At 35.1% G+C, this 16,898-nt stretch overlaps 1 protein-coding gene across 1 annotated transcript; it reads right to left on the reverse strand.

Annotated features, from left to right (window-relative positions):
* Positions 1–9,697: 9,697 nt before the first annotated feature.
* Positions 9,698–11,123, reverse strand: K441DRAFT_654541 (uncharacterized protein; the record flags this gene model as incomplete). The annotated part of the gene is made up of 3 exons (XM_067647697.1): positions 9,698–10,278; positions 10,504–10,667; positions 10,878–11,123. Coding segments are annotated over 2 exons (258 nt in total), but the record flags the coding sequence as incomplete, so codon positions are not given.
* Positions 11,124–16,898: the final 5,775 nt, after the last annotated feature.

Genomic DNA, 16,898 nt, shown 5'->3' on the forward strand with positions numbered 1-16,898 from the left:
AGATATTCTAAGCATTTCTAATACGTTTAGAGAACTCCTTATTAGATATTGTATAATTACAGCACCTGTTGTACCAAACGCGTGCTTACGCGTTCGGTACACCAGGTACGCGTTTACGCGTTCAGTGCACCAACCACTCGCTTACGCGTTTAGTGCACTTATAAAGCACTGACTAATTAGGGGGGAGGTACATCAGTATATAGACCACGTAGTCTGCTTTATACAATTAACAGTTACCATCTAAATAAGCATACGATACTACATGTATTTCGTACCCGTGGATACAACTCACTCGTGCTATTAAGTTAGTATAAACACTAATCAGTGAGCGCGCATAGATCAGCAATCACTTAATACCTCCCCCTAAGCAATACACACGACAGCAACCACCCGTTTAGACTCCTAGTACGACCTACTAGAAGGTCGGAAGTCGGGGATTACGGACTTATCTCTAACTCTATATACTTATTTAAGTCTTAGTATAGTTTACTAGAAGTTATAGATGTAAATATAGACCTATACGGAACCCCTATCCTTAACCCCCTTAAACCTTAAACCTCTTTAGACCTTTTATGGAAACCCTTTACCCTCCTATAAACTATTATGGACCCATTAATCGATTTTACGGACCGTTATAAGACCTCCCCCACCCGTTATAAGCTACTACCACCCGCTACGCACCATACTACACTATAGTATGGCAGATATTAGCAAGCAAGTTAGTAAAGGTTAAAAGAAGTAGAGATAAGGCGTTGATGTTACGTCTATAAACAATATTAACAACTATATTAGCTTTAAAATCCTTAAATATAAACACTTTAAGCTTATAAATAACGACCTATAGGAGCAATATAAGGAAGACTTTGCGGACTTTATGGAAGCTATTTTTAAGGCTTATAACCCTACTGCCATCTATAACCTATAAACCCTTTTACGTCACTAAGGCGTATAGGTTAAAAGGGACAAACAAGTCACTATTATACGGTCTCTATATAACATACTATATAAAGAGAACCAAACAGAATAGACTAAAGAGCAGATCTTAGATTACATTAAAACCAGCGACCTCTTTGCCTCCTTTAAACTTAATAGAATCTCTGGCCTTATAGCTGACCTATTTAACTAAATTCGTTCCATAAACCTAAGTAACATTAGAATTAATCTTACTAGCTAAAGTACACCTAATACTTAAGTTACGGACCATAATACCCCCGTAACCTAAATTACGGACTATAATACCCCTATAAACCAAAATACGGACTAAATTACCCCTATTATTTAAGTTATAGATCCGCAAGCCATATATCCGCAAGCCATAGATTTATAAATCATAGATCCGCAACCTACTTAAGTAAAGACCTATAGTAAGGAGCTAGCTAACCTAGCCAAGCTCTATACCGACGAATCTAAGTATAGCAGTAAAAACAATAACTTTAACTTTAAACTTACTATCTTTATGGACCTCTATTAAAAGGCTAATATTCCTAAACAGGAATTCAGCTAAGCCTACTCCACTATACTACGCGGCCTAGCACTTAACTACTACTACACTAACCTTAAGAGCAACCCCCTTAGTGTACCCTTTAATAAGCTATATAAAGCTACGCGTAACTACTTTAAAGGACCGGAATATAAGCGTGATATTCTTACCCAATGGAATGCAACCAAGCTATAGACCGTAATTAATAAGAATACTAAAAAATCGACTATAGAGTGCCTATAAATTCTCATTAAAGACCTTCGGCACCTATAGTATGGCCTTAACACCAAGCTTCGAACAGACGACTTCCTATATAATAAACTTATTACAGCCTGCTAGGAAGTAGAGCCCTATAAGTACGCCTACTACAAGCCTGTAGATACCTTAGCTGGCCTTATTAATAACCTACACTCCTCTATTATAATGTATAAAGTCTTAAACCCACTAAGCAGCACTTAAGCCTTTATTGCGGATATTTAATATCCGTAAATAGACTTAGACGTCTACTTTACGGACCGCCGCTACTACTAGCAGCACCTATACCGACCAAGTCCTACCTATAACCCCTATAGCAACCCCTGTATAAAAACATACCCCTGTAGATAAACCAGCCAGAAGTGCTTCGTGTGCGGTAAGGAAGGATGTTGGTCTATAAGGTATACCCGGGAAGAACATAATAAGTTTAGAAAGAGACTTAATAGCCGTATTAACTAGTTTATTTTGGAATATAAAGGAGAGAAAGTAGAAGAGACCCCTAATAAGTTAATAGAAGCCCTTATAATTAACTTTAACTTAGACGCTTAGAAATAAGAGACCTTAGAGATATTCCTAACTACTTTTGGACCTTTTACAGACAGCTAAGCCTTTAATATTATAACCGTATTAGCTAACCGTTCCTTTATACACTTAGTTACGCCCAAAAACCATTCCGTAAGTACCCCCGTTATAGATATTATAAATTATAAGCAGGACCTATTTGCATATATTACTATAGAACGCTATACCCCTAAGGAATTCTACGGTATTATAATCGACATAAGTGCCTCTAAGAAGTCTACCGTAGGCTATGGACAATACCTCGTATATAGGACTACTACAAATAATAATACGGACATTGATATTACGTAAACTGGGGCCGTAAATATCTAATTTAGCATCGGCTTAACCGCATTAATTGGATTAGTTAAAGTTAAGACTCTAATTAGCCTAGTTAACTTCCACGTAGTAAAAGCGGATACTTTCTTCCTACTCTATCTTGTAGATATGGATAGGTTATAGGTGTACTATAATAATGTTATGGACACCCTAATTGGCCCTATAACTACCCTAGGAAGTAAGTATATTACCCTACCAATTACACGACGATTTAGACACCCGTTCCTTATATAGGGAGAGACTTTATAGACCTATATTTAGGAATCTTTTAACTATAACCCGTGCTACCTTACTAGTACGGAGATCTACCGCCTATACCGCCGTTTCGGCCACCTATTAGCCGAAAAGCTATATAGAGTCCTTGAATGCTCTGGATATGACGACGTTAATAGGAAGGCAATTAACCACCTAACTAAATACTGCTCCTTCTACTAGAAATACGGACGTTCCCTAGGCTGATTTAAGTTTACCCTTTATAAGGACCTTAACTTTAACCACTTAGTATATATAGACATTATATATATTAACGGCAGTCTAGTATTATATATAATTAATAAGGCAACCCGCTATTAAGCCGCCCGTTAGTTGCAAAATATATCTATAAAATACACTTAGGATATTTTACGGACCTGCTAGATCGATATATACGTTGGACCTCCGCAGTATATTACCTACGACGCTAGTAGGAACTTTATTAGCAAGGAATTCTAGCAGTATGCTACGGCTATAGCTATATTAATAAAAGCTATTCTAGTTAAGGCGTACTGGTCCGTTAGGCTTGTTAAGTAAGCTCACCCAGCCTTATAAAGAGCTTACTAGATTATTATAGACGAGTGTAAGGACATCTAAAAGGAACTGGCTTTACAGATAGCTGTAAAAGCTGTTAATAATACCGCTGGCCCCAACAGACTAGTACCCACCCTCTTAGTTTATGGAGCCTACCCAAGGATAAGTAACCTAGGCCCTCCTGCCCCGTCTATTACGGAATGAGCAGCTATAATACGGAAGGTAATAACTAAAATAGTTAAGCTACGGGCCAAGCAAGCTATTAATAACGCCCTGTACTACCGCAACGGACCTAACACAACCCTAGTACACGACCTCCCGCTTAACTCTGAAGTCCTTGTATGGCGTGAAAGCGGCAGTTAGAATGGACCTTATTGTCTACTAGCCGTAGAAAATGAGACGTGCTGCGTATAGCTTTCTAGTGGGCCAACCAGCTTTAGAAGCACGTCTGTAAAACCCTACTTTCGGCCCGAAAATACCTATAACGTTAAACCAGACGAACTAGAAGCACCTATCAAACTAGACGAACCGGAAGCACCCGCCGAATTAGATGAACTGGAAGCACCCTTGCCTACCCTAGAAGTCCCCTAGAAACCCACTGAACCTACTAAACCTACTATAAAGCGTGGTTAAGGACGCCCCTAAAAGCACCCTATAACTAAGAACACTATAACAGAAAATCACCTAACCTCCGCAGGAATATCCGTAAGGTAATCTCCGCCTATAGATATATTAGTTTTAGTATAGGAAACCCCGTTTACGGACTTATGATATAAAGAGATTAACGGACTACTTAAAAAGGGTATCTTTGTGGTTATAATAGAGAAAGATATCCCGCAAGGCGTCCGTATATTTAACTTACGCTTTATTAATAAGATTAAGCACCCTAGTATTAATAAAGCCTTTAAGAAATTAAGGCTTATTATATAAGCTTATAATAATAAGGGAAAGGACTTAGTCCTTATATAATTGCCTATAATTTAATAAGTTAGCTAATAAATTATACTTGTACTTACGCTAGGACTACAGTAAACTAAATCCGTAGCCCTATACTTACGGGACATCTTATAAGCCTATATGTAGTCCAATACCTACCTAAGTAAGGACATCTTTATACAACCACCCTATGAGCTTAACCTATAACTAGGAACAATTTTATAGGTCGTAAAACCTCTTTACGGAGTACTAGAAGCTAGGAACTACTAATTTAAGACGTACTACTAGTATTACGTTAGTAAGCTTAAAATAGAACAGTTAACCTACGACCCCTACCTCCTATATAGCCTATTAAACGGCCTTAGTATTATTAGACTTTAAATAGATAATACCCTATTCCTAGTAGACTAGACCTTTACGGACGCTAAAGAAACTAAACTATAAAAGGCTAAGTTCTTAGCAAAGCTATAAAAGTAGTTAACTAAGCAGAATCCGATTAAGTTTAATAGAGGCCTAATTATATAAAAGGGCAACCTAATTAAGCTAACTTAGGAACGCTAAGCTTAAAACCTAAAGCTTATTATAGTAAAGCCTATAGACCTTACTAGTTCCCGCGAAGAAACCTATAAGACTGTAAATATAAAGGACTAATACGCTGTATAGCGTGTAAGAGGCGCCTATATTACCATAGTCTGCTAACCTAAATCTACCTACGACTTATCCTTTACGGCCTAAGTAGTAGATCCGTAAGAAGAAAATATTAAGTAGCTTAATAAGCGCATTTAGTGGCAAATTAATAATGTAGTAAGGGGACTTACTTTTATACCACTAGACCTAAATTCCCTTAGCCTACTAGTATTTACGGACGCCTTCTTTACCAATAATAAAGACCTATTATCACAAATTGGCTTTATAATTATACTTATAGACCGCAATTAGGACGCAAATATACTACACTAGTCTTTAATTAAGTGTAAATAAGTAACCCATAGTGTACTAGCTTTTAAACTATATATACTAGCTTATAGATTTAATATAGCAGCTACAATTAAATTAACGGTCTAGAAGATTTTATAACTAGAGTAGTTACCCCTAGTTTTATGCACTAATTTAAAGTCCCTTTACAACTGCCTAGTTAAACTAGGTACAATATAAGAGAAGAGGCTTATAGTTGACCTAATGTGCTTACATTAGGCCTATAAACGACGTGAGATTACGGAGGTTAAATGGATTAGCAGCGGAGATAACCTAGCGGACGCCATAACTAAGGCAAAGCTGTGTTAAGCCCTTAAAACCCTAATTAATATAAATAAGCTCAACCTAAAAGTTATAAAATAGGTAGAACGGGACTAACGGAGTACCTATAGTATGTCTACGGCCCGTTAGAAGGCCGTACGGCTCATTATACGGTATAGGTGGAAAATGGTAAAAAGCTACGGTGGAACTTAGTAGACTTACGTAACCTACCGAATTTTATAGGGTAGTTAAATTGACCAATTACAATTTTCCATCCCCGGGATGGAAAATCGCCATTGGTTCGCTTAGCACTAGCGCCTTAGCGGCCCTTAAAATCTAACTTATGGCTCGTCTACTGCCTATCGAAAGGCTGTACGGTTCATTTTACGGACCGTAAGTAGAACTTACGGCTAGCTTAGGGCACCGTTTGGAAGGCAGCCTAGACGGCACCTTAGGGAGATTTCCTATGTATTTTCCTTTATATTCTATGGTTTTATTAAAGCAATTACGGAGGCTATATATAGGTGGTTTCATTTTTCAAGTACTGCCAGTGTATAATTACAGCACCTGTTGTACCAAACGCGTGCTTACGCGTTCGGTACACTAGGTACGCGTTTACGCGTTCAGTGCACCAACCACTCGCTTACGCGTCTGGTGCACTTATAAAGCACTAACTAATTAGGGGGGAGGTGCATCAGTATATAGACCACGTAGTCTGCTTTATATAATCGACAGTCACCATCCAAACAAGCATACGATACTACATGTATTTCGTGCCCGTGGATACGACTCACTCGTGTTATTAAGTTAGTACGAACAGATATATACTCCTTTTATTATATAATATTAGCTAGATTAGAAAATAGAGTAGGGAGATAAACTAACCTAAGATTTATTAAGGTGCTTAATTATAATATCCATTATAAAGAGTATATTCTTAAGCGTTGCACTATATCCTTAGCATTTTAGGGTTACTTAGTGGAATATTTAAAGAAAACTTTTTATTATATAAAGCGCCTCCTAGTCCTTTGGACTAAGATAGTCCTTTTTAAGTATATTAAGGTTACGCTTAGTATACGTATTAAAGGCAGACTTTTTCTAAATTACTACGCTGAGTATAAGATACTAGCTATTCTATCTTATATAATTATTAAGTAGAATTCTTCTCTCTATAAGACTTTTAAACCCCCTTATACGACTAGCTAAGCTATAGGTATATACGGTAACGTCATAAAGCTTTTTAAATGCGCTAAGTTTTTAAAATGTATTACTCTTCTCTTTCTCCTCTTTTAGATCTAACTACTTTCCTTTTACCTTATCTTTTTTATATAACTTAATATTATTAAGACTAATTAAGTTTTTAAAAAGGAAAGCCTATATAGTAAGGTTTAGAATATAACCTTAGTAGTAGATTTATTAGTAGACGGGATTCTATTTAATTCCCTCTTCTTAAAAAAGCTAGCCGCTTATTATATAACAGAGCTTATTATTTATAGTATAGTTATCGGATATAACGGTACCTAGTTTTTATATAATCCCGTAGTCCTTAAGCACTAAAAGGAGAGTATTTTATTACTTGTTTTTACTATAAGAGGCTACTATATAAAGGCCGAGGAGAGCGTTTATAAGCTTTTCCTAGCTATTAATAAAATGGCCGTAAATTATAAGGAGAAGGTAATTATTTAAAGAGGTCTAGATATTGACAGAGAGATAAATACTTATTAGCGCAGACTATAGCCTTTTTTGTATAATACCCTTTTATAATAGCTATAAGTTATAGATCTTTTTACTAACTACTAAATAGGCTATAGTTATATAGCCGTCTACTTTAGGATTAATTAACTATAAAAGGATATAGAACTCCGGCTACTTAACTATCCAAAATAGTAAGTTTTGTACGATAATTAATATAATAAGGGCCTTATTAATAACTTTCTTATTTAGGACTACTCGGAGTACTTTTAAATCTAGCTCTTCTGTCTTATTTTAAGATAACGCTTTAAGGTAAAGATCTTTTAATTAATTCTATATTGCTTCTTTTATATAACTAGTTTTAGGCTTAACTATAATGCTATGCTTTAACGCTAAGTAGTTTTAGAAGTTAGAAGTTGACTATATAGCGTATAACTCTATATAGTGTTTATAATAGAATAAAAGATAAGCATTTTTGTTTTATACGGGCTTATTACTACCTAGTAAATAGGTATGCTCTTATGTTAAAAGAGTTAAGCGACCTCTTATATTTTTTTATTTAGAAGTATTGATAGAGTTAAGAGCTTCTAATTCTACTTTTAAAGCTATATTTATACAATAATAAAGAAGAAGAAGAAGACTGAAAATTTATTTAGGATATTCCAAGACTTATTGCAATAAGATGGAATGGCTATCCTTATCGCGATAAGGATATCTATTCCGTCTTATCGCGATAAGGTTTATCCAAAACCACCCTAAGATTAGTAAGCCACAACTAAAGCGATAGCGCGCCCGTAAGAATAAGGCTCTTTAGTTGTTTGCCCTTAATAAGGCTCTAGTAGGCTTACTAGTAAGAGGTAAAATTAAATAAGAGCTCTTTTACTATAAACGGTATTCTAATTATAGTGTCGCGAAATCTTCCTTAAGTATAGACTTGCTAATAAACAAACCCCGTTTGCTAGTTTGTTTGTTTATTTACTTTATAATTAAATAACCAATTAAGCCTAGAGGCCTAATTTTAGCAGTCAATCAAGCCCTATATCGTCTCGTTTAATTAAGTTGGTTTACTCGTTTAATATATAAGATATAGGTATTATTATTAGTTAAGGGGCGGTTCTTAGTAGTTGAGTTTTAGGTAGTTCTATAATATACCACAATTGTGATATAATATACGCGCCGAAAATAAACACCTAAACGCGTCTTTCTGACTTAACCCTCTAAAGTCTCCTCTTTTACCCACCAATTCCTGTTGCTATACTGCCTATATTATGTCTTCCCACCTTACTAAAGCTGGCCCTGTTGATTTAGTAGAGAATACGCCTGTAATTGTGCCTAGCAAAGCCTATAAAGGTTTCGATACCTCATTAGAATTAACCCCCCTTAAGGACGAATACGAAGGCCTTAATTGGGACTGTGTAGAGAGATATTAACGGCCTTATTAAGACCTTCTTAGAACTCCAAGCTTTATATAGGACTATAGCTGGCGGCTCTAGTAAAGATTTAGTGAGAAAATAACCGTTTTCTTATATAAATATTGCTATATATATAAAATTAAGGTGACCCTATATAAAACTAGTAGAGCTACTACTTCTGCGGTAGGATACCTTGCTAAGGATATAGATAGCTATTAGGTTAATTCTTGTGGTCCTATTAATTATATAATATTTTAAAAGCGGAAGGCTTTAACTATTTTAGAGTAGATTTAAGAAACTCACTATATATTATAAGCAGTTACTAATAAGCTTATTAAGTCCTATAACTCCAATATCTTTAAATAAGCAATTATACTATAGATCGCTACCGGAAACTACCCTCTATAAGAAGTCGAGCGACCTAAATTTTAAGCCCTAATTACGGCCGCAAATAAAGACGCTGAGCTTAATCTATACCAAAACCACAAGTTAATTTATAGTTAAGTTCTCGCTAAATATAACAGTAATAAAAGTGTGGTAATAGAAGAACTGGCCTAATTAATAACAAGATTTTATATATTATTTAATAGCTAGATAACGCGCGATAAGAAGAAGGCTCTTACTAGTATCTATATTTACTATTTAGACCATTAAGGCCAGATTTAAGACTTTATACTTACTCTACTAGAGTAGCTTAGCCTATATAGCGGCTATAACTACCATAATGTTATTAGCAATACCATTACTAAGTATAATCTTAGTAGTTAAATTAGCTAGTTTATTATAGATAATGCCTATAATAACGATACCTATATTAACTTCCTCGCGGTAGAGCTTAAATTTAATAAAGAGTAACATTAAGTACGGTGCGCTACTTATATATTTAATCTAGTGGCTTAATTAAGTCTATTTAAAACTAATAAAGATGCGTTTAAGAACAGTAATAAGAACTTAACGGTAGGTAGGCGTTCCCCTACTATTAATATTGTTCGGATCATGGGGGGGGTTTTGGTTTCAATCGATTTCTTCTCTTTTTCCTTTCTACTTCTACAGGTGGAATTTGATGGATCTCCTGAGCTCGCTTAGCTCACGTGGTTAACCCAATTGGTTATAAGCAACTGTGTCTACTATATTACAGAACCTTATTCAAATACTAGCAACAACTAGGAAATAAGAGAAAGGGGTACTAGTAAATAAGTCCGTAGTCTCTATCCCTCTCCCTTTTTAAATTCGGTCCAAAACACCTCCGCCTTAGGGTTGCCGTAATAACTAGGATAGGGTTCTATATTAAGGTAGAAGTTAGAAGCTCTAAACCTTGCTGTAAAGGTATCCCCTTAGTTATCGTCGTCGTCGTCGGTATCGCCGTTACTGCCCTCAAAATCGGAGATATATTGACGTATTTTTCGGTCCCTTTTGTCCTTTATATGGTTCGTAGACTAATATCTAGATTTACTGCATACAAAGCACTTTTTGCCCTTATTGCGATATTAACGGTTAGGGGGGTAATATCGTCGGTTAGTATAGAATAATTCAATCTCTGGTTCTTGTTTACCGTACGTCGCGATTAAGGATTTAATATCGCTAATAAGGCCAGCAAGGGTAGTAGCGGGTCGGAAATAGGCTGGTTTGCAAGCTAATACATCTTAGCACGTAGTAAGAAGCTTATTATAGAATGTCGTGTTATTCTAAAGGTCCTTTGCTAACCCGCGTTGTAGCTACCACATCTCGTTAATTAATACCTGAAATGCTTAGCCTATATTAAGTCCTTTTTAAGCAGTAACTTATTTAAGTATAATCGCATTCCACTTTAATAGGATGTCGCGTTTATATTCGTTGCCTTTAAAGTATAATTTTAGGCCTATGCATACGTTCTTAAGGTTAAGATCTTTAAGGTAGGTAAAGTAGTATTTAAGGGCAAGGCCGCGGAGTATAGTAGGAATAGCAATAATATACGCTTGCTTAGGGACGCCGGCTCGGAGGCAGTAGTTTTAGAAGATCTTAAACTTAAAATTAAAGTTGTCTTGTTTGCTAGAGTATTTAACTTTGTCCATATAGAGCTTAGCTAAGTTAGTAATCTCTCTTCCGAAGCTTCCTTATAGGGCGAGCTGGTTTATAGCTTGGGTTGTAGTTAGGGTTGGAGTTACTTAAACGGGAGTAGTTAATAGTAATGGTAGGGGTGGGGTAGGGTCGTCGGTAGGGTCGTCAGTAGGGTCGTCAGTAGGGTTGTCGGTAGGGTTGTCGGTAGGGCCGTTAGCAGGGTCGTCGGTAGGCCATTTTAAGGGAGTTAGTTCGTGAATAGCTACTAAGAGGCCGTCTACAATTAACTTCCTTGCCTCCTTCCGTACGTATACTCTATTCTTATAGAGGTAATCCCTGATCTTCTTTAATCGATCCTTGCCGAGGTTATTAAGTATGTCCTTTGTAAACAACTCAAAATCGTCAATAAAGCTCTCCTATAGGTCGAATCCCTTCTATCCATTCTCCTTGTATATTAATAATCGCCAATTAACGAATGCTTCGACTTCCTTGATATCGGTTGCGGTCACATTAATTCTGGTCTTCTATTTTTTAGTATCTATTGCGGAGGTAGATTTTTCAGTATTTATCGCGGAGGTAGCCATCTTTTAGTTCCGCAGTTGATTCGATTTAACAGTTGGACTAGAAGCGTGGAAACACCTACAAACTAATCGTTCTAAAGGCGTAATAGACGCAGGTTAGAAGCGCGAGTAACCTTATAAACTGGCCTTTAGGCTTAGTAAGCAATACCTTAATTCTTAGCCTTTAATAAGAGGTCTAGAGAACCAGACAGTGCCTCTCTTCGTTATTCCTTTGCTGATCTGCGCGGCACTGATCAGTGTTTAGATCACGGGGGGGGGTTTTAGTTTTAATCGATTTCTTCTCTTTTTCCTTTCTACTTCTACAGGTGGAATTTAATGGATCTCCTAAGCTCGCTTAGCTCACGTGGTTAACCCAATTGGTTATAAGCAACTGTGTCTACTATATTATAGAACCTTATTCAGACAAATATAATTAAAACTAAGACTTTTATAGAAAGAGCAGCAGTTCCTAAAGGAATGGCGAAAGGAAGGCCCGCTTAAAACTCTTATTAATTTTATTTATTTAATCTGTTCGCTATAAAAGTATAAATAGTTCTATACCTTCTAGCGAGAGGAAAACGCTATGCTACTGCGTACTAATTTTAAAGTCCTTAAGCTTGTTAAGCCTATTAAGACTAAGTGGAATAGTTATTTAATAATATTTAAACGGGCTGTTAAGCTTTAAGGCCCTATTTCCTTAATAATATAGTACGATATTAATAAATGGAATAGAAAGCTTATAATAATCAAGTCTAGTTAATAACGTAGAAAGAATCCGAATCCGTATTAGAAGCCTCTTAATTAACCTCTCTATATACGAGTTAGTGGCCTTCCTATAATTAGGACGTTATTAAACAATATATTTAGCTTCTTAAGCCGCTTTAGTAAGCTACACTTAAGCTTAAAGAAAGAGGTAAGGCTGGGCGCAATGGCGTAATATAGGAAGTTATCCCTTATATAGCGTTTTTAATAAGGCACTACGAAGAAGCTAAGGCTTAATTAACTAAGGTAATGACAGAGGATTATCCTAATTAAGAGGCAATTAAGGATTACTACGAAATTAATATTAATCGCAGGTGGGCGAAGCTTTAAAAATACTATATAGCGCTTAATTAGACGCCTATCTACTACGCAGCTTACCTACTATACTCTAACCTTAAGCGATTCTGCTAAAATAACTAGAAAGAGAGGCCTAATTGGATAACTAGCTGTGACGCTTCCTTCTAAAAGCTCTAGCTTAAGTATAAAGGAAAAAAGCTATAGTTGGTAGGGTAAGCCTCTAAAAAAAATTAGCCTTTATAACCTAATATTAATAACTTTATTAAAAGCTTTAGAGGTACTGCCTTTACTATAGCACCTTCCTTATTTAATAATTAAGAAGATAAGTATAAGTAGTAGAAGAAACTTAATCCACTAATAGAAGATTACCTACTAGCTTACAATCCGTTCTTATATTAGAGGATAATAGTAATAAAGTTTCCTAACCTTAGCTAAATGGCGCTTAATATACTAAGTATACTACCGTTAAGCTGCGACTGCAAACAATTGTTTAGTAAGCTCGGTAATATACTTAAGCCTTATCGCTTATAAATACGGCCTAATATTATCGTAGCCTTATAGTGTACGCGAAGCTAGAACCGTAACGGCTTTTGTTGGTGTCATAGGGTAACTCACCAATGCTACTCGAGTAGACACAGTGAATGTTGGTTGCAAAGCTTATTGTTTAGAATTAGGGGGTGGGTGAGGAACCTAAGGTTCCTCACCACGCTAGTGCCGCGGCGACACGTGACGACACGTGACGACCGCTTGCCTCATTCCCGACAGCTTTATTAAATATAGAAAATAACCTTTCCTAATAAGGAAATTGTATACTAGTTCGGACTTAACCGGAGATTGCGCTATTTAATTTAGTTTGCTAGCTTTTAAATAAAGCAATAAGTTCTACCTAAATTTTTAACCCTAGCCTCTAACTGTGGTGCTATTAAGAGGCGTATCTCTTACTTTAGGAGCTGTTTTGTATATATATAATGATATATAGGGAGGATTGGCTATATAGCCGGATTAATATTGCTGCCGTTATAGAGGCGATCGATTTTTTAAGCAATCTTTTATATAGGAAAACTCTGCATTAAAGTTGGAGTTATGTAACCTTATTTAACCCTTAAGCCTAGTATAACACCAAACGCCTATTACTAAATTGTAGTATAGAGCTTCTCCTCCTATCGCGTAAAAATGTATAATAATCTATCCAAATAGTTAAATCTATCTAAACCGTTTGCTAGTTTAATTAACCAAACGAAATAAATAAGCTTAAAGCTTTAAAATATCCAATTAACTAATCCAAAGATCTATGGTTTAAATTATTTATTTATTAGCAAGTCTGCTTAAGTATAACTACTTTTTATTAACACTTTAAAAACACGTATAAAATTCTTACTATACTAAAGCAATCTAAAGTTAATATAAATACTAAAGCTATACTATATTGTTTAATTAATAAGCTAAGAAATAAGTAACTAGGCAAGATCTAAGAACTATAAAAGTCCTATAAGAGTTAGTAAACGAGAAGACCTTTCTTAATTCCCTTATATACTTAATCGTCACTCGCAATCTTCCTTATATAATTATTAAGTAGCTAGAGTTTTAAGCCTTTTTATAAATCTATAACTATATATTAATAAAAGAGGGTAGGCCCTTATATAAATCTTACAGAAACGTGCCTATTTTAATTAGTAAGATATTTATAATCTAAAAGGATTATATAAAGTTAAGGCTCTAGAAAGCTAAGCTAAAGATCTATTTTATTACTAATTATTAGACGGCTTTAAATAAAATAGCTTATTAAGTAGTTACTACCTATTTTATAAACAAATTAAGCTAGCTATTAAAAGCTATAATCGTATTAAGAGAGCATAAAGAGGTATATAAAGGTAATTAAGGAATATAAGATTCCTAAAAGCTAGATTAGTTACCTTACTAATAGGCTTTATTTTCTGCCTTTGCTACTATTAAGTTTTATACTAAATATACCTAATTTAGGTAATAACTACGGTAGTAATAATAAGCTCTATTAAATTCTATAAAAGCGCTTCCCATTTTAGAATACTATATAGCACCAAATTCGCTATATTAGCTATATTATTAACCTTATAGTATAAGCCTTCCTTTTTTATAAAGATAAAGAAGTTATTAAAGTCGCGATTTACGTAATAAAGGAACTCTAGTAGGAGGAGTAATACTTAAATATTTATTTTAAAGGAGAGTATAACTAAGACAAAGCTACTTTTTAAAAAAAGTGGGAAGAGATTAAAGCCCTAGGTAGGATATATAATATCGCTATATAGTTAAAGCGTTTAATAAAGCAATATTAAGCCTTTCTAAAGCTAGCTAAAAAGATACTAAAACGTAATAATAATATAAGGTAGAACTTATAGCCTCTTATACTAAAGCTAGCAATAAAGCTTAAAACTATAATTTAAGTCTTTATAAATTTATACTATAAAGAGATAAGCACTAATGCTCTTAGTTACAATAAATAGAATATAATTTATAAAATAATTGCAATCCTATTACTATTTAAAGATGTAATAAAGGCCTTAAAAGGCAATTTAATAACTTTAAATAAGGTTCTTTAGAGTATAGATTTCCTTATTAAATATATAAAAGAGATATAATAGGAGTACGCTTCTAATACTTACCTCTTAACGTCTCTTTTAACGATATAGTTTGCTTTTAATAAATACTATACCTTAATTAATAAAACACTAATATACGCGGCAGCCTTATTACTTAATTAAATACTTTAATAAGCCTATTTTAATAAGAGCTAGAAGACAATTAATAAGTGTTACCCTAGTATAATTAAGTAAGCAATTAAGGTTGCGTAAAAGCTATAGTAGAAAGAATATAAGTTTAAGCTAATTAATAGTAAGCTAATTAGGTAAGTAGATCTAGATCTAATTAAAAATATATATAAGAGGTAGTAATATATAAGGGAGCTTAAAAGCCTATCTAATAACAATAAATTTAAATAATTTATTACTATATAATCTACCTCTAATATTTATAACACCACCTAACTTATCTTTTTATAGGCAAATCCTCTACAATTAATTGCCGGCTTTTCCCTTACTTAGTGGCTTAAGCCCTTTTAGTAAAAGCTCTACCTAAGGCTCTCTTAAATAGCTATTAATATCCTCTCTATACTAGTAATGTTAGCTAAAGCAAAATAAGTCTTTTTAGGTATATGGCAAGCGATCTTATAGTCGCAATATAGGCTTAGAGTTATGGTAGTTAAATAAATAGAGTGCTTAAAAAGCTAAATACGCAAAGTCGCCAAATCTAGCAGCTTTGTGTCAGCAGAGGTAGCAGCTAAGGTGTTAAATATTAAGGGAGGAGTTAGTAATACGGGCAGCAATAATATAGGCAATAGCCGGGTGTTAGATAAGGATAATTAGTACAATTAAGAGCCTTCCTAAACACTAAGAGGCTATTACCAATTTGGGGTAAATATAGGAAGATCTAGGTAAGTCCTATAGGCTATCTACTATACTAAAAATCGGATCTTAACCCCAAATATAGGTAATTAATATAACTACGCAATTAAATCGCAATCGCCTCTTATAATTATATAGTAATCGCAATCCAACGGCTGATTATAATTATATAGTTATTACCATATCTAACTTAATCTTTTTCTTCCATCTCTAGAAGCTTTCTCTCGTCTTTTATTAGTAGTATTCACCCTCACCCGCTTCTAGAAGACTTCTTAAAGGATAACTGTAAGCTTTGCAGTGCGAAGAATTAAATGAACGACTTGATTGTAAATGTAGATCTAGAGTATCTATATATACACGAACAAATGTGGGTCACTAGTACCCCTTAATCTTATCCTCAATATAGCCGTAATTGACATTTTAGGCTAATTAAGGCCGGCTGTAACCTTTACGTTCCACAGTAGGTAATACAGCAGTGTCTTTGACGTAGTACTGGTAGTCGGTTACAATAACTGACAGGGCGAGGGAGATTGATTGCGGGGACTCCATGTGATCTGATCAGAGCACTGCCATGCTTTTAGACATCTCTCCGAAGAATGACGAGGTCCAGCCTTACCCTTAAACCATTTAAGCAAGCTCCCAATCTAATGCCGCGGATGGTGTCAACCTGTTTGTCGTGGTGTTTAGACGAGAACCTGAATGCCACGACGGGGCAGCAAAAATACCGCGCTCTTTCGGCGGAGATTTTGCGAATCGGTAGGCAGGAATTTTTGCAAGTTGAATTGGATAAATGAGGAAGTGAAAAAAAAAAATTTTAAAAAAAAGGATTAATTTGTCTTTACCTTAGAATACTAGTTACAAACCACAATATAACTCGCGATGGCTCCAAAGACGCAGGCGATGACTGCAGAGAGGAAGGAAGGGAAAAGAAAGAAAAAGGAACGGACCTCTTTTACGGACGACCCGAATCCTTTCTCTCCACTATTACAGCCTCCTTTACAGCCTTCTTTCTCTTTTACGAATAACCCCAATCCACTCTCTCCGCTATTATAGCCTTCTTCTTTATACTCTCGCCCCCCTATATCACCGCTCCCGCCATACCCAGCTA

Source organism: Cenococcum geophilum, assembly GCF_001692895.1.
Source record: "Cenococcum geophilum 1.58 unplaced genomic scaffold K441scaffold_7, whole genome shotgun sequence".
Classification (NCBI taxonomy): Eukaryota; Fungi; Ascomycota; class Dothideomycetes; order Gloniales; family Gloniaceae; genus Cenococcum; species Cenococcum geophilum.